Source organism: Tympanuchus pallidicinctus, unplaced genomic scaffold, assembly GCF_026119805.1.
Source record: "Tympanuchus pallidicinctus isolate F22 unplaced genomic scaffold, pur_lepc_1.0 scaffold18, whole genome shotgun sequence".
Classification (NCBI taxonomy): domain Eukaryota; kingdom Metazoa; phylum Chordata; class Aves; order Galliformes; family Phasianidae; genus Tympanuchus; species Tympanuchus pallidicinctus.
The window spans coordinates 9,167,106-9,192,609 of NW_026294699.1; the positions used below are offsets into that span (position 1 = coordinate 9,167,106).

General features: G+C 46.9%; 3 protein-coding genes across 11 annotated transcripts; 2 read left to right on the forward strand and 1 right to left on the reverse strand.

Moving 5' to 3' along the window:
- Positions 1-5: 5 nt before the first annotated feature.
- On the forward strand, positions 6-8,959 carry HAGH (hydroxyacylglutathione hydrolase). 6 transcript variants are annotated; one of them, XM_052679626.1, is made up of 10 exons: positions 211-227; positions 388-425; positions 3,164-3,345; positions 3,827-3,891; positions 4,813-4,930; positions 5,975-6,083; positions 6,268-6,371; positions 6,782-6,883; positions 7,362-7,441; positions 7,914-8,959. In XM_052679626.1, exons 3-10 carry the CDS (start codon positions 3,241-3,243, stop codon positions 8,011-8,013), a joined length of 783 nt encoding a protein of 260 aa, XP_052535586.1. In that variant the 5' UTR covers positions 211-227; positions 388-425; positions 3,164-3,240; the 3' UTR covers positions 8,014-8,959. The 6 variants fall into 6 exon arrangements, with proteins under 6 accessions (XP_052535589.1, XP_052535584.1, XP_052535586.1 ...); XM_052679629.1 differs by lacking the exons at positions 211-227; positions 388-425 and adding an exon at positions 6-113; XM_052679624.1 differs by lacking the exon at positions 388-425 and having other exon boundaries at positions 120-227.
- Positions 8,960-9,410: 451 nt separating this feature from the next.
- HAGHL (hydroxyacylglutathione hydrolase like) lies at positions 9,411-12,986 on the forward strand. Of its 2 annotated transcripts, none has more exons than XM_052679622.1 (8): positions 9,411-9,570; positions 9,924-9,988; positions 10,070-10,187; positions 10,269-10,377; positions 10,467-10,570; positions 10,715-10,816; positions 10,894-10,973; positions 11,254-12,986. In XM_052679622.1, the coding sequence occupies exons 1-8, from the start codon at positions 9,466-9,468 to the stop codon at positions 11,417-11,419; spliced, it is 849 nt and encodes a 282-aa protein (XP_052535582.1). In that variant the 5' UTR covers positions 9,411-9,465; the 3' UTR covers positions 11,420-12,986. The 2 variants fall into 2 exon arrangements, with proteins under 2 accessions (XP_052535582.1, XP_052535583.1); XM_052679623.1 differs by having other exon boundaries at positions 9,466-9,570; positions 11,173-11,331.
- On the reverse strand, positions 12,219-25,254 carry CIAO3 (cytosolic iron-sulfur assembly component 3). Of its 3 annotated transcripts, XR_008205913.1 has the most exons (12): positions 25,124-25,254; positions 24,362-24,457; positions 22,994-23,137; positions 22,536-22,668; positions 22,081-22,215; positions 21,601-21,719; positions 20,405-20,534; positions 20,114-20,186; positions 16,857-16,994; positions 15,673-15,830; positions 14,257-14,637; positions 12,219-13,282 (listed from the first exon to the last, which is right to left on the reverse strand). XR_008205913.1 is itself a non-coding variant. In XM_052679620.1 (11 exons), exons 1-11 carry the CDS (start codon positions 25,187-25,189, stop codon positions 14,399-14,401), a joined length of 1,431 nt encoding a protein of 476 aa, XP_052535580.1. In that variant the 5' UTR covers positions 25,190-25,254; the 3' UTR covers positions 14,170-14,398. The 3 variants fall into 3 exon arrangements, 2 of the variants coding, with proteins under 2 accessions (XP_052535580.1, XP_052535581.1); XM_052679620.1 differs by lacking the exon at positions 12,219-13,282 and having other exon boundaries at positions 14,170-14,637; XM_052679621.1 differs by lacking the exons at positions 12,219-13,282; positions 25,124-25,254 and adding an exon at positions 24,650-24,793 and having other exon boundaries at positions 14,170-14,637.
- Between the last annotated feature and the right edge of the window lie 250 nt (positions 25,255-25,504).

Sequence of the window (25,504 nt, forward strand, 5' to 3'; positions counted from 1 at the left end):
GGACAGGGGGCGGGCGGCAGCTCAGCACCGCCCCCGCTGCACTCCGGGCCGGGGCCGAGCGGGGCTGCCCGCCTCCCCCCTCCCCGGACCCGGCCGCTGGGCGGGGAGCGAAGGTAACCGGGGCCGGGCGGGGCGCGCCGCTGCCGAGCGCACCATGGTTGGCGGGGGCTGGCGGAGCCTCGGCACCGCCCTGGCTGCGCTGGGAGCCGGGGCCCTGCTCCGAGCCGGTACGTGGGGCGGGCGGAGCGCCTCGCCCGGCGCCCACCTGCTCCTACGGGGACGCGGAGGGGCTGCGGGGATTCGGTGTGGGCGGCCGGGGGGGCTGGCGGCGCTCCTCCTAGCAAAGCTGCGCAGTTTGCTGATGGTTTCTCTTCTTTCTCTGCTCAGGGGTGCGCCGTTTTAAGCTGACTCACAGCCCCAAGTAGGTCAGTGTCTGCTTAGCTGCAGCCTCGCGCTGTTGGTGGTGGTGGTGGGGTTGGTTTTTTTGCGCTAGTAAGTGACGTGGGAGGATCCTGGAGGGTTGCTGGGCCGCCCGAGTGCAGCTGGTTGCTCTGGAGGATTGGGGGTTGAGGGATAAGGTGTCGAATTTTAACTGGGTTAGATGGGAAATTGAATTGGTAATGTAAGGAAAAAAAAGTGGAAAAAAAAATTCTAGGCTGTGCATTTACATCTGGGCCTGAATTCTGAAAGTGTCTCTTTGAATCAGAGCTCAGCCTAGCAGTGCCTCTGCATGTAAAACGTGGCCTTAATGAGCCAGAATTCACTGCAGCCGCTGTCAGCCTTGAAGCCCCTCTGCTACCTTGTCCCTGAGTGTGCTGACATGAGGAGCAGGCAGCTCAGAGTTGCTGTAGGCGGATGCACACCCTGCATGCGTTGCACTGAACCTGGCTGGGTGCTGCAGGCTGCCTGAGGGGCAGCAAGCAGGAGTTCCATAGGGTGCAGCTCATCTGGTGTCCAAACACATCTACGTGCAGGGTGTATAGAAAGCAAACGTGGTGTTTCTACTTGTGGGGCAGTGCAGAGATATACATCTAGGAATGGGTGTGCAGTCAGTGTGTGTGACTGCCTCGTTTGGAACAGGAATTTTCCATTCCTTTTTTTGTAGTAAAACAGTAAAACAAAATACTATGAACAAAATGCACAAGGCAACCATTTTTCTGGAGGAACCTATTGCTTAGCTACCTGCTGCCTCCCTGCCTTCAGCCTCCTGCGTGCGTGCATTGCTGTGATAGCATTAACATTGCCCATCTGCAATCTCTGCCCCTCCAAGAGTCAGGCTGTGCTGGCAACCCATCCTGAACAGAGCTATGCAATCCAAAGGGCACTGCTGGGGACATGGAACAAAACTGACTGGAAATGGAGCCAGTGGACCTTATAGTTTTGGACGGGCATGTGATCTTGACTTGCTGTCTGTGTTAGGTGCAGGGGTTGTGCACTGCTGAGGAGCTGCCATGAGCAGAACTGGGTGTGAGCTGCTCATAAGAGCAGCGCTGGGTGTGCGTGAGAGCTTTGGATCAGACTGAAGGGTGCAGCTCAGCTGCAGATGGGACTTGAGAATAGGTTTCATGTTGCACGGATGCTTTCTCATTCTTCTCTTGAAATCGCATTTTAGAAAACCATTTCCTTCTGTGGTGTAGTTTGTTTGTTTGTTATGCCAGAATTGTGAGTTAAACATGCTGAGAGACTTCAGGATTGTGGCCAAGGTTAGAAATGGTTCATAGGAAGAAGGCATTTGAAGTATGTGAGTAATTCCTTCAACTCGAAGTTAAGTTTCTGCTTTCTTGTGTTTTAATTTTCCTTTTCCAATTTGCATCTGGTACACAAACAGGCAACTTGTCCAAAGCAAAAGTGCTTTCAGTTAGGGAGAAGCTGAGGAGCAATTGTTTGGGTTCTTTTCCTACCAAGCAATAGTAAGGGTTTGGTTTTTTTGTCTTTTTTTTTTTTTAATTACTATTTTTGGAAGTACACTTCTCCTCCAAAGGAACGTTTGGCAGGTATGGATGCTTCCTTCAGCACTACGTGCCCACTGTGTCAAACCCCCAGTGCATGCTTATGCTGTTGTGCTTAAGGATTCCTTTCAGCGCTGCATTTCATTTTACCTTCCCACAAAACAAGTGATCTGGTGGGTGCAGGAGGGGAGGATGTCCTGGGCAGGATCAGAGGGGCCTTGATGCATCTGCTGCACGTGCGGCTCCAGGCTGTGCTCTCAGCTTTGCAGCACTGTGGTTGTGTCCCTGCAGAGCTCTGGGCTCGCTGTGTTGGCTGGGTCACCCTGCCAGGCCCCTTTTCTCTTATCAGAGGTGAGCAGAGACTGCTTGGAGAGTGGGCCAGGCTGATTAGCAGTGTGGTGACCTCTCCCTGAGCACCAAGTGTTGGAGCCTTAGGGTCAGCAGTGCAAAATGAGACAGGAGCTGAGCCAAACCAGTGCAGGCACCTTCAGTGCTGTGCTGTGGGTGTAAACTGACTTCTGTCATGGACTGCTGCCTCTTGTTCTGTATGAGCATGGACCCAGTGCTGTGTGGTCCCCAGCCATCAAAGGCATCATCCTCTTTGTTCCCTTCTTTTCTTTATGGCAGAGCTCCTTGTGACTGCGTTGTTTCTTTAAGAACTTTGTATCTATGAGGAAAAGTGAGGGGAAAAGGGGAGCCCAAGTTATTTGCATCTGAAATCAGATTTGCTCCTTGGATTCTATTAAACATTTAACCAAAAGCAAATAGGGAAGCACTGCTGTTGCATCAAGGCAGCCCATCATAAGGAAGCTCCCTGCAGTGCACGCCTGCTATCTGGCTGGCTGTGCAGAGAGCCCATCTTCTCTCCACAGCACTGTGTAAGCTGTGATTTCCCCAATTAATGAACCAGATACTTCTGTCCTAGCAATGTTTGTATTTCTCCTCTTAATTCCTTTTGGTTGTGACATTTTGTGCTTTTTTTTTGGTTTTTTTTGTTGTTTTTTTTTTTTTTGCAAAGTCACTGTCCCAGGCTGACCTTTGTCCAACTGCTCTCTCTCTGTTCTGTTTTCCTGCCCCTTGAAATCTTCTCCCTGATCAAGGTACAGCACTTTGCCTGCATGTCCACACACCTGCCGGCAGTGTCCCATCCCTCTCTGTGAAGCTGCAGAGCACCACGATCCTCCCACGACCCGAATTTTGCTTTTGGTCTCCAGGTCCAGCGCAGGTACGAGCTGTCTTCCTGCACACAGAGCACGAGCAGAGGAAGTCGAAGACTGTCACACAAGCCAACATGAAGGTGGAGATACTTCCAGCGCTCACTGACAACTACATGTACCTCCTCATTGACGAGGAAACGAAGGAGGCTGCAATAGTGGACCCTGTGCAGCCCCAGAAGGTAACGCTGCCTGCTGTCCTGGGAGTGGGTGCACTGCTAGAATACTTCCATGCTGCCACGTACACAAGAGAATTAGTCACAGGGTGACTCAAGCTTGGAGGAAAGTCAGGAAATATTAGCATCTCCTGTGTACTGACAAGGCTTCAGAGGTGCCGAACTTCTGAGCTCAAACACCTTCTCCCTGCCTTCAGGAGTTACTGACCTGATTTTGTTTTCCCTTTTAGTTTGTTCATGTGCAGAAAAGAGGAAATAGGGCTGAGAGTTTAGTCACAGCCCAGCTGGATCAGAGAGCTTGAGTCCTGAGGTGTAATGACTGCAAGATGAGGGATGAGTTCTCTGCATAGTCAGCAGGACGTTTGCATGGAGGTGTGGCTCTTAAACCTCATAGCAGTTGCATACAGAGCAGGCAGCAGGTTGTTTAAGTGTTGTTTAAGGGAGTCCATGCGAGTTGTCATGTTCTTGATGTGCACTGTGTCTGCAGGTTTTGGATGCAGTCAAAAAGCATGGCGTGAAGCTGACCAGTGTCCTGACCACACACCATCACTGGTAACTATCTGCTGTATTGGCATATCTGTGCAATGTGTATGGGTCCATGAGTGAACACACAGGGCTGCTTTGAAGTTGCTCGTATCAAGGTCTTAGAGCATATCCATGTGCTTGACTGGGCATGCTTAAGCTATGCCAACTGCTGTTTGTCTGCAGCCACTGAATAGCTCTGAGAAAGCATGGTCTGCTCCTTTTTTGTGCCGAAGCTCACCAGAGAGTGAAGTGCAGAGAAATCAGCATGAAGTAGCTGAGTGCACAGCAAAGATGGGAAAGCTTGGGATCAAGCCAGACTTTCTTAAGAGCAATTCTTCCTGTGACCAGGTACATTCTGTAGGCTGCAAGTTCTCTGTGTTAATGCATTTAGGCTTTAAAATGATGACTTATTCCAGCTGGTCAGTGAAATAAGTGTATGTGTGGAGTGCAGAAGGCAGCACACTTGCAGTGAGTTGCTAGGACATGCCTCTAAAGCATAGTCAACAGTTGCAGGAGCATTAGCAGGTTTGCACGTTAACTCTGACAGAGACATAAAGCTTTAGCAGTTTTGCAGTGTTGAACCTGAGTACCTGAACTGCATCTGTCCCAATTAGCCTGCTCTCTCAGTGTTGTGGTTAATGGGCATTCGGCTGTGATACTCTAAATTTGATATTTCCCAACTAGGTGTGAAATTGAGGGGAGCTGCAGAAGAGATGATAACCAAGGTCCTATGTTGAAATCTTTCGTGAGCTTGCTGCTCTGCAGCCACCAGTACTTAGTAAATGGCACTTAAAGAATCTATCTATACTAGTGCTGATGTAGCCTGCCCTCTGAGTACAGTGTTAGATGTCTGCATACTGGGAGACTGATGATCATCTGGACACTACCACTGCAGTTGCAATCAATTTGTCTTCATCCTTTCCAAAATCCATTTTTCTGACCTTCCAGGGATCATGCTGGAGGAAATGAGAAGCTTGTAAAGCTGGAGACAGGATTGCGTGTGTATGGGGGAGACAGCAGAGTTGGAGCATTGACACAGAAAGTGTCTCACCTTACGTCACTCAAGGTAAAGGGAGTGAGCTTCTGGATTTGGCTGGGGACATCTTCCATTTGTGTCACAGCTTTTTTCTTTTTTCTTTTTAATGTCTCTCAAAGGTGGTTGGTGATTTAACTATATCTTTCCCCCTTTTCTAGCTCTATGTACCATAACCCCTCTGTCTCCTTCTAGCTGGTGGTAGTTTGTTGATGGTAGCATTGGTATTGCTCAGACACCTGTACTGCCAGGGACATGCTGGGTGTCTGTCTCTCCTTGGATAGCTACCTTAAGCAGGGTAGTGAGAGCCACAGCATGAAAGCACAGGGCTTGTGTTCTGCTTACAGCCTGGTTAGCACTGAAGAATTGCAAGCGGTCCTCTTTGAATGAAGGCTGAAATACAGGCTGAAGAGAAAGTGGGCCAGCAGGGCGAGCTGCCTGCATTGCTTTTCCAGAGCTACAGTGGCAGAGCTTGCTGAAATGTCACTGTTTGTTTGTAGATGAGCTGGCAGGTTGCATAAACTGCTGTGACATGTGCAGGCTGGTGTGAGTGGCACTGCTGGTCCTGCGGTGCACCAGCCTCTCTAGGGCTGGTCAGCAGCAAAGAAGGGAGTGCAGAAAAACATGGGAAGATTTGCAAATTAAGGCTGTCAGGGAATGATCCTCGTGAGTGTGTGTAATTCCTCCATTTTCCTGAGCTTCTTCCACTTCTGCCCCTCAGCTTCATTTTTGTTTGGAGCTTTTTACGCCTGATTAACTTTGTTTAGGATTTTGTGTTGCTCTGGATCTATTTGCTGTTGCTGCCGACCAGACGCTGAGTCACTCTGCATGCAAATGAAGGAATCTGGCAGTTCTCTTTATAACAACACCTGTTAGAGGAAACAGCACCCTTCCAAGTCCCTACCATAAAATTCTTGTGCTGGACTCTCCCAAGAAAAGAGCTGATGTTTACTGGCCAGCTGCGTGAGAATTTGCCTATAGGACTGCCAGGCCATTGTAATAAGTTGCAATTCTTTTCTAATGGTACAAGTGCTACCAGACAATAGCCTAAGCTCTAGTCTTCTGCCTTCTTCTCAGGTGGGATCTCTTAATGTGAAATGCCTCTGTACGCCGTGTCACACTTCTGGACACATCTGTTATTATGTGACTAAGCCAAATAGCTCCGAGCCACCTGCAGTTTTTACAGGTGAGGAGTTGGGAGGTTACATCACTGGCAGTCTGTGTTGCAGAGAAATAAGCTCCCCCTCTGCCTGTGTGCTCGTGGCTCTGGATGGGCATTCATTCCTTATTACCAGTGCAGCTAGCCTGACTTCCACAGTGTGGCTGTGAACTGTGTCTGGCCCTGATGCCATGTCACACCTTGCTTGCAGGTGACACGCTGTTCGTGGCTGGCTGTGGGAAATTCTTCGAGGGAACCCCTGAGGAAATGTACAGAGCACTGATTGAGATCTTGGGCAGCTTAGATCCTGAAACGGTACGAAACTCTTGTGCTAGTAAGTTAACCTGTCATAAGCTACTGCAGGCCTCAAGAAAACTGCCTTCCCAATAATGCTGTTGTTCGATGAGAACATCTCTCATGCACTGAAGGAACGCATGCTTACTGCCTTTGATGCTGAGTAGCTGGATTCCTTTGAGAATGAAATACGTACTCCAAATACATTTGTGTTTTACGAGGGAAGAGCAGAGAGTGCTTATTGAAGGCTGGGACAGAGATGGGACACCTGGGTTCCTTCATGAGGCTTACCTATAAGATGGCACATAGCTCCTGGCATTTTGCCTGCATCTGGTGTGTTCTGGCAGGATGGTTCTGTTCCTGCTGTGTATGATAACATTGATGGAACCCAGCAGTCTACCTTCATACCATGCGGGACTTTTTCTTCCTAGAGAGTTTACTGTGGTCATGAATACACTATCAACAACCTCAAATTTGCTCGACACGTTGAACCCAACAATGTCAGCATCCAGGAAAAGCTTGCTTGGGCCAAGGTGAGTATGTTCATCCTTTCCCTCAACCTGCTGGGTGCTGCTGGAGTCTCTCTGAGGAGGTAGAAAAAAAGAGGCAATGTGGAGAGAAAAGAGAAGCTGAGGAGAGGGAATTGAGATGAGAGGTGACAGTACAGTTGTGCGACTGGGGGAACAATGTGCTGGAGAACAGGGTGGTGTGAGCAGCATAGCAAGCACAGTTTGCTTTTTGTGGAGATGTTACCCTTCTTGGGAATGTCTTGGTACCGTTACAGGCTGAGGCTGAATTTCTTCCCTTCTAAGAGGATCAGCTTTGTCCCAGGAAAGACTCAGGACCTGTGACCCAGGTTTCTCAGTGCCTTGATCATGCCTGTCCAGTGGTATGGCTGAGGAGCAGATCAGGCAGTTAGATGGAGCACTTTACCCTTTGTTGCTCATACATAGGACACTTCTTGCTCTCCAAAACATTCCTCATCAGGCAGAACTGTTTTCCTTGTTCTAGGCCAAATATGACAGTGGAGAGCCAACCATACCCTCCACCATTGCAGAAGAGTTTACGTACAACCCCTTCATGCGAGTGAGGTATGGACGTGTGGGAATGGCCCTTCTGAGTCTTGTTTGGAGGGGGGGATGTGGGGAAGGTGAGGAGAAAGAGCCATAAGTATGAGTTACTCTCCTGATTCACACATTCTGATGCTCTCAAGACCTTCCTTAAAACTCTTGCATTCTAAAGGAAGTTGGGTAAAACACTTGTCCTGGCAGAGGCTTGGTGCTGTGAAACGTGGGGAGTTGTGGTGAGCATCTCTGACCCAGGAGTTAGAACAAACCTTGCTGTGTGATAATATTCCTTCATCACACAGGACGTGGTAGATGGGTGTGGTATGATGCCACTCAAGGTGCAGGAGCTGATAAGCTCACGCCAAAGTCCTGAGTCTTTGGTCTTAAATGAAGCTTATCCCCATGATGCAGGCAAAATGTGGTAGCAGTGACTTCATGGCCAAGATTTTATCTTGCGGGCTTTGCAGTTACCATTCTGGGTGTTCTCTCCTGGCAGGGAGAAGACAGTTCAGGAGCATGCTGGGGAGACCGACCCCATCCGCACCATGGGGGCCATCAGGAAAGAGAAGGACAACTTCCGTGTCCCGAAGGACTGAGCACTCTGCCTGTGTCACTTTATGGTCATCTAATAGTAACTTAGACTGTTCAGATGTTTCAGAAATCTGTCGTGGTTCAGACAGTCCTATTTAGGTTTCTAGTTTGTTTTAATTAAGAAAAAAAAAAAAAAAAGCACTTTGCCCTTGTTGAGATATTCTACAGCATATTTATATTATGATGAAGAATATTTATCCCTCTGCTGGCTCTCAAGCTGTCACACGTGTCACATGCAGCTCATTTTACAGGTGTTGGTACGCGGCTCAGGGCTGGAATGGGGGTGGCACGGACCTTGAGACCTAGGAACAAATCCCTGCTGTTGCTGTGGGCACCTGATGGGAATGCAGACTGTGGCACTGGGGCTGTTTGAAGCGACCATTTAAAACAGGAATAAAATGCAGTAACTGCCAACTGAAATTTAAACTTTCCTTCCATGCTGCTGCTTATTCAAAGTGCCGCTTCTGGCTGCGTTAAACCTCTTCCCAGTGGCGTAAAGCTGCGGTAACTTTTCCATGCAGAGATTGCACTGTTGCTTCTGCCCTTTCTCTGTTAGCTGAAGCCTGCTTGCATGCTCCTGAGGGTGAGCTGCACTTTACTTGTAGCTGTAGACAGAAAGGAAGGAGGGATTTGTCTGCTGGGAGGTTCCTGTGGGATCAGCTGCAGTGTGCTGCTGTGGTTAATGCTTAACCTGCAGTGCTGTACTGAGCTCATTACCACCTGCATTCCACGCTGTGACCCTGGTCTAAAGTGGCAGTGTGTGAGCAGGGTTTGGTGGAGCACCACTTCTTTATTTGTTTAAAAAAAAAAAAAAAAGATTTTTAAATGTATTTCAGGAAGAAAAAAAAAAAAAAGGTACCTAAAATGTTACTGACTTCTTAAATTCTGTGCTGCTACAACTAAGCATGACTGTACTGGTGGCTGAGGAAATAAACACAGCTGTGAACAGTGTGGCAGTCTGGAAAAGGTTCATCTGCAGCTCCTGCTCTTATTTCTTTGTACCAGCGATTCAAGTCAGCCAACTTAAAGCAGCTTTCTTCTAAATCCCAGTGTGGCACATTTGGGAACACGTGAGGCTTTATTCAATTACTGCCTCAGCCCTGGGGGTCCACGGGGGGAGAACAGCACCTACTGCACTGCAACCCCTGCGCTGGGGGAGCGGAGAGAAGAAGGGGAGGGAATGGGAGGAAGAAGGAAAAGGAGGAGAGGGAGGAAGGAAAGGAGAAGGAGGAAATAGCGGGCCTGAAGAGGGAAGGATGAAGCGATGGAAGGAGGGAACAAAAGGAAGTAAAGAGGGAATGACAGTGGGAAGAAGGGAGGGAGCGAAAGAACGGGGGGGGGAGGAGGAAGCTCCGAGCTCCGCCCCACTGCCCGCACTGCGCCGGGCGGCGCTGCCCGCAGGTGGGGGCGGCGTTCCGCGTGGGTGCGCGGCGGTGGAGCCGCGGGCTGTGCGGAACATGAAGGTGAAGGTGATCTCGGTGCTGGAGGACAACTACATGTACCTGGTGATCGAGGAGAGCACCCGGGATGCGGTCGCGGTGGATGCAGCCGTCCCCAAACGGGTGAGAGGCGCCGGAGCTGCGCGCTATGCCGGCCGGCGGTATCGCTTCTGTTCGCGCGTTTCTCGCTCGGCCGTTTCCTTCCTCTCGGGGCTTTGAGGGCTGGAGGCGGCGGGCTGCTGGAACGGCGGCCGTAAAGTGCCATCGGCCATAAAGAGCCATCGGCCATAAAGTGCCCCCGCCCCGCGGAGCGGCCCCTCCTGCCCCGCCCCGAGCGCTCGGGCCGGCGCCTTCCTTCGTCCCGGCCGCGCTGAGGTTTTTCTCTCCCTGACCCCGCTGCCCTCTGCGTGCCGTGCGGCGGACCCGGCGCTGCGCTGTCACCTCCTCCCTTCACGCCTCGCTTTTGTCCCTTTCAGCTGTTGGAGATCGTCCGGAAGGAGGATGTTGTTCTCCGCGCCGTCCTCAGCACGCATCACCACTGGTAAGCGCAGACGCTGGGAGAGCGCGGGCAGTGCCCCGTTGTGGGGGGTACCCGGTGCCCATTGCCCCTCTGCCACCATAGGGACCACGCGCGGGGCAACGAAGAGCTGGTCAGGCTGTGCCCGGGGCTGCGGGTGTACGGTGCGGATGAGCGCATCGGGGCCCTAACGCACCGCGTGGCCCCCGACGAGGAGCTGACGGTGTGTGGAGCACTGGGGAGGGGGGGGGCGGGGGCGGTTCTGAGCCCATCTCGTGCCCAGCACTTATCTCCATCCCTGCAGTTCGGGGCCATCCGTGTGCGGTGCCTCTTCACTCCCTGCCACACTTCGGGCCACATGTGCTACTTCATGTGGGAGGATGGGTCCCCGGATGCACCAGCGCTGTTCTCAGGTAACTCTTGATGGGCACCCACTGATCCCGTGGGATGAACCCTTTGTACCCCCCGGCTTTGGGGACAATGCCTCACCCTATCCCTGCAGGTGACACGCTGTTTGTGGGGGGCTGCGGGCGGTTCCTGGAGGGGACAGCGGAGCAGATGTACGCCAACTTCACCCAGGTGCTGGGGAATCTGCCCAAGGAGACGGTGAGTGCCCTTCCTCCCCCGCCTCCCTCCCTCCTCAAAGCTCAGCCTCAGCTTAGAGAGGCCCCAGAATAATGATGGAGACACGTGGGGCACGGCGAGTTTGGGAGCACTTATAACACTGGGTGCTCTATGCTGCCCTTGCAGAAGGTGTTCTGTGGCCACGAATGCACCGTCCGGAACCTGAAGTTTGCCCTGAAAGTGGAACCAGAGAATGAAGCAGTGAAGAAGAAGCTCGCGTGGGCCAGAGTAAGCAGCTGTGCCCTGTGGGATGGTGAGGGGCTGCCGGATGCCGGCAGGGTTTGAACATCTCTGGTTCCTCACAGCAGCGGGATGATGAGGATCTGCCCACGGTGCCCTCCACGCTGCAGGAGGAATTCCTCTACAACCCCTTCCTCAGGGTCACGTAAGTAGCATCGGTGCAGGGGGCATGCTTGTGGGTTGGTCCTGAACTGGGTGGGATGGGATGGAGCAGCTCTGTCCTCACGCTGTTGCTTTTGCCCCCAGTCCGCTCCCCATTCTTGCATCCCCCCCCTTCTCCCAGTGGCTTTTCCAATGGGAAACCAAACCCAGATGGAAGGGAGGGTAACCCAGTGTCCTTCCAGTGTCTCTCACTCCTGGGGCTGAGCCCTGTCCCCATCTGTCTCTGTCGCACCCTGGTCCCAGTGCAGCCATTGCCCCTGCAGGGAGGAGGCTGTCCAGAAGTTCACAGGCAGGAAGGAGCCTGTGGAAGTGCTGCGGGCTCTACGGACTGAGAAGGACAACTTCAAGAAGCCCAAGGAGCGGCCCCATCCCCAGGCCATGCTTGCCTTCGACTGGGGACTCTTCGCCCCTTTCCTGGAGAAGAAGTGAGGCTGCACCACCCCACCACACAGGGGCCCATGGAGCAGAGGCACCATCTGGGCTCTGCTGCCCAAAACCCACAGTGCAGCACGGAGCTCTGCACACGGATGGCCCCGCTCAGGTGTCGGCTGGGACAGGGCAGGGACCCAGGAACTGCACCACTCTGTGTCCATTACATTTCTTTTTCCCAATGTAGAACACAGGAAAACTATTGTATGAAGCATTGACGTTGCTGTGCCTCTGGGATGGCAGCATGGGACCCCCACTCCCTGCAGCTTGCAGCCTGCAGCACGTGCAAAATCAGTGCTGTTGTGCAAAACCAATATCATATTTTTTTATTTTTCATTTTTTAATTCTTTTCTTTTAAAATCTGAGAACAGTGTGGAGTTTTTTGCTGGGGCGTTGCATCACAAAACGTAGCGATGCCTTTTTCTTTTTAGAGGGCAGACAGGGCGTGCTGGTGCCTCTGTGCTTGGCTGCATTAACCCCATGTGGTGGTGTGGGCAGGATGCTGCTGGGCAGCCCATCCTTCTGCCTTTACCTCAGTTGTGCACAGTGCTGTGATGCACGGAGTGATGTTGCTGAGCTTCGGCCCGGCTTGTGCAGCTGAAATGCAAACAGTGGAGAAAATAGAGGAGATGGGCCCTGAATAATACACTGTATGATGTCTTTTTGACTGTGCTGATACGAAGCCGCTGACACTGGATTAGAAACAACTTCAGAACCTCTCATGCATGGACTGTGAATAGCATCCGTAGCACCGAACCTGGTTTGTGGCATTCCTTCCCTTGCTAGAAACTTGATTGAGGTTTTCTTTTTTGCTTTTTTTTTTTTTTAATGTTACGTTGTTAAAATTTACACTTCCCTCCAGGAGGGGGAGAATCAGCCCTGCTGCACAAGTTGCCTCAGTGCTGTTGTTTCAGAGATGCCCTAAGGGTGCAGCTGCAGGCGATGCCAAGTGTCATTGGGCAGCCTGGGTGCTTTGCTGTGAGCAGCACTGGGATGCCTGGAGGGATCCTGGCCCAGCACTGGACTTGCTCATGTTGGCAGCAGCTGTGTGCAGCTCAGAGGTGAAATCTAAGCTATTCTTGATGCCATGGTGACAACGAATACCTGGGAGAGCTGCATGGGGTGCTCTGGGTGGAGAGTCCTCTGACAGCTTCAGTACTGTGCTATTCTGGACTGGTCACTGGAGAAGGCAAAATGTGGATCCTTGGTTGTTTAACCTGCAGCTCATTCAGCTGTACTTAATTGTGCACTTCTGTCTAGATGTGCATGTTCTCAGTAGAAACAGAATGTGTTTCTTTTGCACTGATGTATAAAGTTTATGGATTCGGCACTTAGTTTGGCATCTCTCTCTTGCTGTACAGAACAATGTTATGGTTTAGCATAACAGCCTTACAGAACTACGCATGGAAAAGGGCATTGAGCACAACCACTGCTTGCAAAATGAGCGGGGAAGGGATGGGGGAGCAGAGGGAGATTTCTGCCTTATGAACACTGTGAATCTACTGCTTGATCAGCAACACCTGAAGTATGTAAAGCCTTTAATTAAAACCATTACAATTATCTTTTACACTGTTGGCTCATTTTTAATGAAGATTGAAGGAGGATGCAGGGAAGGGCTGCCAGGGAAGCTGTTAAATGAGGCAGGTTAAGGTCTGACAGTTTTGCTTCTTGACAGCCCTAAGCACAAGGTCTGCAGGAACAGTGAGGGTTATCTCTGAAGAGAGCCTGGCCAAGGTTTGAGTCTGGGCTACGTGCAGTAACCAGCTCCATGTCTGTTCTGAAAGAGCAAAGCAAAGTGGCTGCTTTGCGTTCAGTTTTCATCCATTTTACTTCCTGCAGTCGTTCTTCCCCACATAGCAGTAACTGGGAAAAGGAGAAATATTAAGTGAGAATGGGATTTTTAAGCTAGTACTCACTTGCAGCTGCAGCGGGCACAAGGTGGTTCCACATCTGCCAGCATCCCTTCACCCTGAATTAAGGTACAGCTGCAAATCTCCCACTGCCACCTTCCTATGCACTCTGCCACTTTGTGAAACCTGACAGTCAGATTCAGCAGACAAAAGCAGTTACACAGCACTCATAAATAGTTCAGGAAAGATCCATATGTAGAAATACAGATAGTGAGACAAGCACACATAATCTCACAGTGAATTATTTGCATCCAGGTCACCTGGCAAGGCATTACAGCACACAGCTTTAAACCAGGTGTACTTTTGCTAACCACTTGGATTGTTCTGGTGATCACCTGCAGTAATGCTTACATCCTTCAGTCTTCTGTTAACCTTTATAAATTGACACCTTCCAGAGACACCAAAGACTGGTCAAAAAGAAAACTGGCCAGCCATTCTCATTTGATAGGATGTAAAAATGGTTTTCTCTGATTCTAAGGATATTATTAATCAGTAACTGACTTAGAGCCAGGGTAGATGTAGATGGCTTTTTGTTTTTTTAAGCATTCTTTCAAGTCACATTTCAGCAGCCCTGGAGCTAATGTTGCTCTCACAACTGCAGGCTGCTGGGGCTCACCACTCTGACAGTGCAAAGATGCTGCAGCTGTGCTTCAAGGGCATCCAGTCAGGGGCAGTGACACAGAAACACAGAGCCCAAGGTCTAATTAGATCATTTGTAACTAAAGGAAAATGTCCAAACTAAGTCCTTCAGTACCTTAAATCCAGCAGTTCTGGTAGCAATAGGATTGCAAAGGGAGTGCAGATTTAGTCCTAAAATACATTAGTGCTTCTTTTAACAAATTTTCATCACTGTTTAGTTTTTATTCGTATCACTTCAGTTGTCATAAAGCTTGAGGAATTAACACTGCCTGTCTGTATGCACATTACCTTCTCCCTGACTGAGAGTGAGAAACTGCAGTTCCCCAGTGATGGCACAGAACTGTGGCTGTCTCTTGAGAATCGTAAATAGAATCAACTTAAAAGGCACTAAGAATATTCAGGCTTCACAGTCTGCTTCCAGCATCAGCCTTCACCACTTGATGTTAAATCCAGTGCTTGCTTTTTCCACGGCATGGTATTCTGTATGCAGAGCTTTCCCTGCCTTTTCAGACTCAGTGCCACCCAGCCACTGCTCATACAGAGCAGTTACAGTCCGGTTCTCCTCTGGAATTTCAGTCTTAAGAGACTCATACAGCTTCTCAACTTGCTGAAGCCAGTCCTTGCTAGGTTCACCTTCCACTTTGATCTGGCCGCCTCCATTTAAACAACCTAAGTACAACAAAGTGGGGAAACATCAGAGTTTTACAAATTAGTTATCAGGAAAAACTAAAAAAAAAAAATTAAATTACCAACTGACTTTCCACCTATGAACAGAAATGAGAACACCACTGTAATTGTGGTTTATTCCCCAGCAATCTAACACCAGCAGGGCAGGTAGCAGCCCCAGAGGGGAGATCATTGGCCTGGTGTGATCAATGCTAATTCAGCCCAGCTGTGACACAGGGCTCAGGGCATCCTGGGAAATGCCAGTGAAAGAAAGATAAGATGTAGGGAGGGCTGGTTCTTTCTCTTTCCATGAAAAAAGAGCCCAGAATGGCAGCTAGGTGAGAACAGCCCTGCAGCCTCAACTGAAGGTAAGACAAACATCCTTAGGACATGTTCTCAATTTGTTCTTGTGCTGTAGGTGTGATGTAAGTGTTGGACTGCACAGTGTGTGGAAGCCTTAAGCAATGCTTAACTTTTTGGTGCTGAGCAGCCTTTTAGGTTGGAAGTAGCATGGGCCCTCTGGAATAGAGCAGATGTTTGTAGGTAGCCAAGAGTGGCAGCTCAGCATTGCTTCAGGCTAGGTTAGAACTCTGCATACACTGTACTCATAGATTCAAAAAGAACCTGAAGGGGAAAAATGGAGATCTTGCAAGAAGCAGATTAGGGATGGCAAGAAAGACCTCCCCCAACTACAAGCAGCATTCTCTGGAAGTGTAACACTTGTGCAGTTTTGGAGGATGAATGTCTTGATGCACTGCAGAGCTTAAAGTCAGGAGGGCTTCTTTAAAAGAACTACCTGTGATGTTTCAACATGGAACTTAACTGTAATTACTTAAATCCTGAAGAATTGCTGGCTTCCAGTTAGGAAAACACGCGTGCTGCTTTGAACTCTGATGCTGTGACTATCACGTGCCAAGGTGTTTGAAGGCCTTGCCACAGTATCAAGAACAAGAGAAGCTGTCACTGTTTCTTATATTTTAGTTATAATTTTGTGTGATTCCTGCGGGCTGTAACAGGGAAGCCTCTATGCAGTCTCACCTGATGGGCAGGCCATGACTTCCACGTAGTGATAGGGTGACTTCCCCCGCTTCAACTTCTGCACTAAGTTTTGTATGTTTCGAAACCCGTATGCCAGAGCAAACTGGAGCAGAACTGCTCCATCCTTCTCCAGTGTCACCTCTTGGAAGTCCTTGTTTCTGAGGAAGAAGAGAGAAAATGTCTTATCCGAATTAGCTTCTATATAAACTTCAAAGAACCCTGTGTTGAAACAAAGTTCTTTGTGAATCCTTAGGAAAGCTGTCCTGGTTCTTTGCCACCCAAACAAAACAGATGAAGGAACCAGCTTACAAATCCTTTTCAGGCTTTTCCTGTTTGAGCACCCACTGAACTGAGTTTATTGAACACTTGTGTTGAATAAATCCTTACAACCTAAGCAAATTAAACTGAACTAAGGTTTCATTGTGACAGGCCACCTCAGCTGGCTTCAGTCAACTCATATGTCAGTGAGTGCACTGAAGGAAGCTCTTAAATTGCAGTGGATCATGAAACTAGGGAGCAAATGACCACTGAAGACTTCCAGACTCCTAACATTAATGGGGATGCCTGTTCTTGATAAAAGTAATTTGACTTTTACTATTTTGTATTGAGACTGTGAGGGACTGTTTTGTACACCAGAGAATTTCAACCATTAATAATGCTTATCAAGGATACAACTCATTACAAATGGTACGTTAAGATCTGGGAAGCTAGCAGGAATTGCAGCTTTTTGGCCTCTGTACCCAAACTTAAGTGATTTTCTATCTTAACCACAACAGTTACAGCACAGCTCCAAAGTCCTGACATGAGATTTTTGTTCTGTGATATCTAGATTAGTAACAAAGCTCTTTTATCAGCCTGATTGCAGGTGAGACAACTGAGATCCCTATGTGCTCTGTCTTCTAAATTGCTCTGAAAGTTGTCTGCAACTTGATACTGGGAAAATCTATCAGGCCAAAAGTGTGTGGGTGGTGAAGGGGCTCAGAGTCTCCAAAGGCCAGGCTGCACGGAGTGCTGGCTGATTTATGGCTCAGCAACTGTGGGAGTGGGAAGCTGATTCCCATGCCTCAAAGGAAAACGTGTAACTAAGCAAAGAAAGTGAAGCCCATCTGAAAGATAGCAGCATAAAAAGAATTGCAATAAGAAAAACAAAATAGTACTTGTTGTAAAAGCTTTAAACTTCATACTTTAAAGGCTTGTACTGAATTGTATCCACTTCAATGCCAAAGAGTTCCTTGGCTGCATACTTGTATATGTGCTCCAAATAGCCACCAGAGCCACCTCCTGAGTGGCCAGTGAGTTCCTCCTCTGTGGCACTATTAAACCTGGGGAAAGGGAGGAAAGAAGTGGTTTTAGTGATTCAATGGAACAGACAGCACGAAGCCCACTGCTCCCTCACACAAAGAGAAGCTTCATTAGCTCAGTGCCAAAATATCTTCAGTACTACTAATAGAAACACGATGTTGCGAGTCTTGTGGGACTTTTGATAGTGGAATTATTCATCCAGGGAATTCAAAAGCAGCAGAACAAGCCAGGCACCAGCTCTCTCTGAGCTTCAGCCCTTTCCCTTTCTCCTGGGAACAGATTATTTTGGTCTCGGGCTCTGCAGGTTTAACCCTATGCTGTCTAATGTTCTTTGGGTCAAACTCTGTGGAAACACCCTCACTGGATCTGACCCTGCTGCCAACTTCATCTTCACATGCCAAAAATATTTGGGAACATTTCAGTTAGAGGGCAATTGCTTGAGAAGTCTCAAATCAACATTTTTTGTTAGTTTACTGTTCAGTGGCTCTATGAACAGCTTAGATTACACTTGGAAATGGAAGGAGGGAAATGATGATGGTATGGACCTGTGTGGCCTATGCCTCCCTTGGAAAACACAATCAGAGAGAAGTCATCAGGAGACATTTCAGCAGTCCTGAAGTCTTTTTTGCAGCACCACCAAAAGCTGAGCTCATTACTGAACCAGGTACTTTTATGTGGTTGCCAGGACAGGACAGAACACTTCTGGAAGGTTCTGGTGCTGCGATTCCAAGCACAGAGATGAAACCTTATTTGCTGTGGTTTCATGTGGTTAAAGTTAGTGTACAGATGAACAAACCTTGCAATGCCAGGGCATTTGCCCTGTACATGGTTGTCCTCAGCAGGACCCTGCTTCAAGTTCAGCACACTGCTGGTGTTGTACAGCCACGCTTGTGTAATAACAGAACCTACATGTTCAAGTTCTGCACAAATAATTCCATCCCACTGATTTGCCAAAACACAACCAAGTATTCAGAGGTCGAGATAGTGTTTCTTGAAAACAGCTTACCAGATGGAAGCTACAACAATAGCTTTTGTTATGAGAGAATAATAAGATGAGGGATATGCTTCTAAGTGCTCATCAGGCAGTGACACTTGCATTTTCCTACTAACAGCTGCAGAAGGGAAAACACTTGAATGCAGGCCAAATAGCTTCAAGTCAAATGGAAGATGCTGCCTCTTGCAGATAAAATCTCAGCTTTAGAAAAACTGCAGAAGGCAACACGTTAGCCTGTGAGGGCATTCAGAAACTATTTTTAATTTGATCTTGTTTACAGGAACTGAGCTTCATTAATGAAATGTTTCAGTGTGTCTGGCCTCACGTACTGCAACTCTCTTGAAAAGAGGCTGCCAGTAAGCATCAGTGCTGGCCTGAAGCAAGCAGTTATAACAGCAAAAGTCCTGGGATTTCTGGCACTTCATCTCATGCTCGCTGCCAAATGTAATAACCTCTCAATGGGCTTTTCCACGTGCTGGAGGATAAAGCAGAACAACAGCCATTGGGCTGCTTATGTTAGTGCTCCAAGTTCTGAGGAATACGTGCTGTTTATAGGCAGTCAATTTACTGCTTATAAACTGAGTAAGTTAAAGCTAGCAAAAGGTTACAGAGGCGCTTTATCACCACGAGCATGAGGTACTGCCCTCACAATGTACTCCTAAGAAGTTAGCCAGAGATTTTTATCAAGTAATTAGACATTTTGTTCTATCTTATAACTGACACTTCCATAATGTTATTTCCTAACAGAGTCCAAACACTTGAGAATGTTTTTATAATCTCCCTGATTTTCTGCTCGCAGTATAACAATAAAGCAGGTAGAATAAAATGCTTATTTATGTGGGCAACTGCTGAAGTTGACTTTTTGGGACACAGCCATGCAGACCTTTATTACAGTGGAGGATAATTTTTAGATTCGAAAGGAATTTGTGCACAAACCATTTTAGAAAAAGACAATACTGGAAGGATTCATAACCTCAGAATGCATAAATACATCTGTGCCAGTAGAACACCTTACAGGCATACACCAAGAAGTGTGACCAATGCTGAAAACAATGCAAGCAGAACTATGAAACAGGCCTCGTGTAAGGACACTTCTGCTTATGGTTCTGGGAACATACACGTGCTAATCAGGCATCTCCTCAGCAAAGGCTGCCAGTTGCACTCAGGACTGGGAAAAAAATTAAGCCCTATTTAGAAATAAACCACAGTGTCACATCTGCAAAGGGAGACAGCTGTCAGACCACTGTCACGTCCTGTGCGTGTGCTATCTGGGCTATCAAAATCCCTTCTGAAAACTCTGAGCAGTAGACTTGAACCACGTTGTCAGTAACTGTTAATACTATATAAAGGTTGCTACGTATGTAGCCTTTCTCTTTTTTATGGTAATAAAGTGCTACAAAGACATTTCCTAGAAAGAGAATGCTTTGGTTTAGTGATCAGTGTGGAGCCACTACTGAATGTCAATTCAGAAGGCTAAAATCTGATTTCAATATTTCTCCAGGCTCTCAGATCTTTGCAGTCATCACTTAACCAGATGTTAGCTTTCAGTTAATGCAACTGAAGTCTCATCTGGTTTGCACGTGTTTAAGTTCTCATGTTTTCACAAAGACTCCTTCAGATGAGTTGTGACCCGAATATTTTGCTTCAATCTTTACAGTAGCTCAGATAATGAAGGAATATAAGCAAACTGAGTACAGCCCTGTAACAGGCTTTGTTACAGCACACTTGTATCACTGATCTACACTCCTCCATGTTTCTAAGTTTGCAGTTAGAATTTATGGGGGTTCCACCTGCTATACTGTAACAGTAAATGGTTGTGATACAGTTTGTACTTCTCTGCATAATCATTTTGCAATCATACTCTTACAGAGCAGTTTTACAGTTCTGATTATTTAGAGTAAGAACCGCTAATCCCTGGACTGCTAGGATCCAGCAAATAGTTACAGGTTGACTGTATTCTGTAGCTAATGTACTTAATGCACAGCTGTAGTGATTTGAAATTACTGACAAAAAAAAAGACCATAAAATGCCAACACGTGCAGCCTTATGTGTAGTAAAATAGTAGTAGGAAGTGAATTCTGCTGAACTTGATATGGATACTGGATGGAAATGAACATGCTTGAAGGTGCAAATGAGATTTCTTACATGGTATCCAAAGGAGCAGGATCTACATCTGAGAGAGACACTTTTTCTTGTTCCAACAACTTCAGCACTTCTCCTAAAACAGAACCACAGGTACAAAAAGCTTATTTTGGAGATTAAAAAAATGAAATCCACGGATCAGTATCTAAGCCTGCATATAAACTCTGTACCACGACGTGAGTGGCGTTTCTGGAGATAAACTATAGAACACTATCCATGCATTACATCCATCACTGACAAAGGATCATTAAAACCAGTCCAGAAATGATCTAGGCTGCCTCTGGCTCTGCCTACCTGTGGTGATCACACAATCCACATCACGGGTCTGGAACTCTTGGTTGAAGAAGTCTGGCCTTGAAGCCTCCAGCTTCTTGTCATAGCAGGGCATCACTGTTACGTGGTATATCTTATTAGGTGTTAAGTGCTGGAAAAAGACAAAGCAGTTGCATTGGTCAATATCAAAACTGTCTTGTGGGAGGTGTTTTCCAAGTATAAATGAGAGTGATGAAACTAACAGTGCCATGCTTCTGGAAATACTGTCCTTTATTACTGAACATGAAAAAATACATTTTTTTCTCTCATAGAACCCAATTCTAGTCTGTAGAAAATGACAACAGAAAGGTCTCCCATGGTCTTTCCACCCCACTTTTCCTAGTGCAAATGATCCAAAGTCAATCAGTGAAGAAATCCTAACTGTTCAGTTAGATGACACGTTTCTTCTGTGCTAACTAAGATGCAGCCCCTGCATCAGCAACTAAGAAACGATCAGAAGTTGGACAAAATCCTCATGGCCATCCAGCAAAATAAGCACAAACTGAGGAAATATGTCACTGACTCAAGGCTATTGTTTCACTATCTTGTGCCAAATATTCTTAACAGCTGCCAATTTTTGTAATAAGCATGCATGTGTCAGCATTTGTTTAATGCAACTGTTAAGCCAGTGCTCATTAATGGACAATAAATCATACAAGCATTCACGGTGCTTAAGTTTGCTGCTGGGCAACTCTGGGCTATAGCACTAGACTTTAAGCACCAAATTTGCACTTGGAAAGATTCCAAAGGTTAAAGAGTGAGAACAGAACTAAGTAAAACTGAAAGAACACAAAGTTGGGAAAGAGCAAGCAGTTTTTAGACAAGACATGATCTGCACGTACGCACTGACCCAAGTTTCATTTTGGGATAATTTATTTTAACTTGTTCACAGCCTTGGACAGCAGGAAAAAAAGACACACAGAAACAAGTGAGATATAAGCACAAGAATCATGAAAAATCAGATTCCTTAGACTTTCAGAATAAGATACAGAGATTTCAAGTAATCCATGAAGCGTGAACTTAGTGCTGCTGTCCCATTTGCAAGTTTCTCCATAGGAATCACAGAAGTGAGAGTGATGGTGCCTTCACTGGCAATTTGCAAGATAAAACCAAATTATCTTCAATCTTTAATGTAAACAGTACAGGAAAATGTATCAGTTGTGTTCAATAAACCTTACCTGCTGCTCTGCAAAATGGCCCTTTATCAAGGAGCCCATGATCTGCTGTGGAGACTTAGTGGTGCTGATGTAAGGAATGATGAAACTGCCATGGGTTTTCTCTGCATAGCAGATCCAACCTAAAAAGAGAACAATTAGCAAATAGTTGCAATCAATAAATATAAATATACATAAAAAGGTGTATATATAAATAACAAGCACCCCTTCACTCTGCCCAAAGCCAACCCCAGCCTCGCCACCCATTCATAACCATTTTCAGACTCAGTACAAAAGGCAAAGAGATGTAACAATTCCATTTATAGAGATCAGTAGGTATTTCTATAGACCATTACCACTATTAACACCAAGATCTCTTTGTAAAGAGTAATATTTTAAGCAAATTAACCCATATGAACTTTTCTGAGTAGCTTTCTGAGTTCTTGTATGGGTGTATTACTAGAATGACATCTTATTAGTCCTATAACTAATTTTGTACTGTACCTGGACAGGCAGAAGCTAGCATTGGCAAAGCCTTTTTGTCTTCAGATTGCTTTCGAAAGCGTTTTACAAACTCTTTTTGGCTCTCCAGCAGGCTGAAGTTTCTTGAGAAAGTTGTGTCAAACACGTAGTGCACACCTAAGTGGTACAGCATGCATATTAAAGTTCACAAAGAAGATACGAGCAGCAAGCTACACGTCCTATTCACAGCTATCAACCTGTGCTTGAGAGTGAACCATTTTCCCCAGCACATCAGCACAGTAAGACAAGAGCAGAAGTCATAAGAGGCATGAGAATAATTTAAAGCTCCTTTCCTCCATTACTCCAAGTTTATGTTGTGACTGAAGTTGCACAAAATTTGTGTTTAATTCATATCCCCTTGGTGAGCTCATAAAAGCTGTGCCTGATGTACAGCCAGCAGTCCCCTCTGAGATGGTAGGGCACAATGCAGCACTTGCCTTGACTCTTTAAGAACGCAGTCAACTTCTTTGCTGTTTCCAGAACACTCATTTTACATTTTGCAGCTAATGAAGCCCTGGACTGTGGTGAAACAGAAACCACCACCAACTTCTGTTCACTGGGAGCTGCAGTCTTAAAAAAAATAAAAATAATAATAATAATAGAAAAGAGCTGTTCAGACAGTATTAATACAGCACATGCAGCAGTGCAGCATGCTAGAACTTCAGCAAATATCTCCCAGTATTACTCCCAAGTTCCTAATGCAGTAACTTACTATGTTAAAAAGCTATTTCCAAACCTATGACAACTTCTTAGAAATTAGAAAAAAATCTACTCTGTACTGAGAGTGTATTCAGATTTTATGTGTACAGCTGCAATGTGTGCTTCTGCAGATGCATCACACCTAGATTAACATCTATTAATTCTGCAGCCTACCTACCCCTGTCTCATCACCTACCTTGTTAAAAGATAGAGTTTTGTAGAACTCTTCATGGCTCTGTTGAGTGATTAAGACACTTTCTGCTGATGTAATGCAGCCACTGCAAGCTAAACAGTCATTCAGAGTAATTTTAGCCTTCTCCAGTTTCTGTGCTCCTCCATCCTGGGAAGAAACAGATGAGACACAGTTTTGGTCACAGTACAGAATTGAGCAGGGTAGCAGTTTCTCACCTTTACTGTGTTTAGTAACACAGATACTGTCCTCTTTGCCCTCCTGGCTTATCAAGAGCAGAAGTATTTTTTTTTAGTAAGACACGGAGGAAGACAGGCATCTTTCAAAGATTTCTTCAAAGAAAGAAGATTCCACAAAGAAGGAAGAATTCCATTCTTCATGGAATTTCTTGGCATGCCTAAGCAAATATGTTGAGAAACTTTAGGAAAACTTTAGCAAGAGCAAGAGCAATAACTTGTTTTTTTTCTATTAAGAATAGAACAGTTGCTCTGGCCACAATAATTTCTGCTACCAAGTGGGCTGATGCTGCTTCAGAATACTGGCATTATTCTTTCCCAGGTGCAAATACGGCCCTTCTTGCTAGATTGCAGCTGCAGTTTTAACCACATAACTGTAAACCACAGTTCCTAAGCCTTGAAGCACCAACCTCCAGCATGCACTGAACTCTGCACAGCACAGAGCACGCCAGCTTTGCCACCCCTCCCAGATGCTGCTTATACTATTGAATACTGCAACCATTTCTCCAAAGGAATCTTGAGTTTCTCTCCTTCTAAAGAGATTGTGTAACTGGATTACAAATGTGTTACTATTCTCAATTGATGCTGAATGTAATTTTGGTGTGTGCGAAACTTGCAGAGGGAAAACTGTATGGCAAAGTATCAGTGTGTGTGATGCTTTCTAATCTGTGATTCTGTGATCTTTTCTGGGTAAACAGGAAAATCCTAGCTTACAAATTCTGCATGGTGTTTAACAAATTTTAAAGTATAACATAAAAAAAATGAGAGAAAAATTTAAGAGTATTTAATTTAATCTCTTTTTTTGAGTAAGGACTTCACTGTATGAAATCATGCAGTAAGAAAGGACATTGTCTCAAATAATGTAGGACAGCAAAACAAGAATTCTCAGCTTATCTGCTCTTAGAATAAAGCCCACTAGTAATCAATGTCAGTGACTCAGAGCATGTAACAAAACTGACTTACAAAACCTAATAATTTAAAAGGTAGACTTTGGAAAAAAAAGGTTTGTAACAAATGTTGCTGTTGTCATCAGCATTCTCACATCTCGGTCCTTAAATAGCTGTGTCCTGTTTAAATACATAACAATCCATTAGCAGTGTCCAGATGTTTTACACTAGTAAAGAAAAGTCAGGCATACCTGAGTGATCTGAAAATAGCTCCCATCGGCTTCGATTTTGATCTTAGCTGCTGCTTTCCCAGGCTTTTTTTCCACCTTTACAGGTTTGACACATTCCTAAAAGAGAAATAAAAGGCAGAAGTTGAAGAGATGAGCGGTGAAATGGGGAAGGCAGGTTTAAAATAAACCAGAATTATCAAACCCAAGCAATCATTCTCGAGTGAACGTCCATCACTCCGCTTTAAATTATGCTGGATCTACTGACTGTGCCTACGGCCACCAAGGGAAAACAAAAAGGCAGAATCTTACCCCTTTTTTACAGAATGAACACTTTGTCAGCATCACACCAAAGCCAGAGGTGACTGCGCCCCTTCTGAACAACAGAGCTGTGTTCTAAGGAGCCCTGACAGGAACACAGGCTCTCCTGCAGTGCCATCCCCCCCACATCTGACAGCTGAGCTCCCGTTCCTCGCTGCACATTGCAACGGATGGAGGCGTGGCCATGCAGCATTGCTAATGAAGTTCCGTGTCGTGTCGGAACGACCCTGACAGCCTCGGAAGGGCTGCCTGCAGATTTCTGTACTGTTCTATGATCGACTCTCAAGGGCGCTGCAGCATTTTGTGCCATTTTTATTGTTTGTGCGCCTTACGGCTCCTCGTCCTATTTCCACAGCTGCGACTCGCTTTGTCTCCCAGCAGCTCCCTTGCCCTGTCAGTATCTTTGAGCAGATTAAGGCTGGCCCCGCGGTTCTCCAGGCGTTGGTTTGCCCCCCGAGCACCCACCTGCGAGGGCCCGATGTAGTCGTCCAGGTCCGTCAGCTGCAGCACCCCGCTGAACGGAGACGCCATCGTCGCCGCGCCGCCGTGAGGCGCGGCAGCCGGCGGGTGGGCAGAGCTGCGACGCTGTCGTAAAAGTGCGATGCCACACTGCCGTCAAGCGAGGCGCGCTATCATGAAACGTGCTAAGGAGCGCGCGTGCGTGGAGTCGTGCAGGTTCTGTGGCTCAGGGTTCGGTGTGGGAGCTCGGCTCGGTGCTTCGAAGGACGCAGTTTGGTTTCCATGAGTGGATACAGTGGTGTAATGATTGCTGAAGGCTGCAGATTGGGGTGTGGTGTTGCTTGAGGAAATCTGGTGGGGTATCTTGAGCCCACAAAGCTCTTGAGT

Coding starts and splice junctions, on each gene's coding strand:
- HAGH (XM_052679624.1), top strand. CDS start 155: ATGGTTGGCGGGGGCTGGCGGAGCCTCGGCACCGCCCTGGCTGCGCTG. Junction 4,931..5,974: donor CTCACCTTACGTCACTCAAG/GTAAAGGGAGTG, acceptor CCTTCTTCTCAG/GTGGGATCTCTTAATGTGAA. Junction 7,442..7,913: donor AACCCCTTCATGCGAGTGAG/GTATGGACGTGT, acceptor CTCTCCTGGCAG/GGAGAAGACAGTTCAGGAGC.
- CIAO3 (XM_052679620.1), bottom strand. CDS start 25,189: ATGGCGTCTCCGTTCAGCGGGGTGCTGCAGCTGACGGACCTGGACGAC. Junction 23,138..24,361: donor GCTATTTTCAGATCACTCAG/GTATGCCTGACT, acceptor GTTTCTTCCCAG/GATGGAGGAGCACAGAAACT. Junction 21,720..22,080: donor GCTAGCTTCTGCCTGTCCAG/GTACAGTACAAA, acceptor TTCTCTTTTTAG/GTTGGATCTGCTATGCAGAG.
- HAGHL (XM_052679622.1), top strand. CDS start 9,466: ATGAAGGTGAAGGTGATCTCGGTGCTGGAGGACAACTACATGTACCTG. Junction 9,989..10,069: donor CTCAGCACGCATCACCACTG/GTAAGCGCAGAC, acceptor CTGCCACCATAG/GGACCACGCGCGGGGCAACG. Junction 10,571..10,714: donor GGAATCTGCCCAAGGAGACG/GTGAGTGCCCTT, acceptor CTGCCCTTGCAG/AAGGTGTTCTGTGGCCACGA.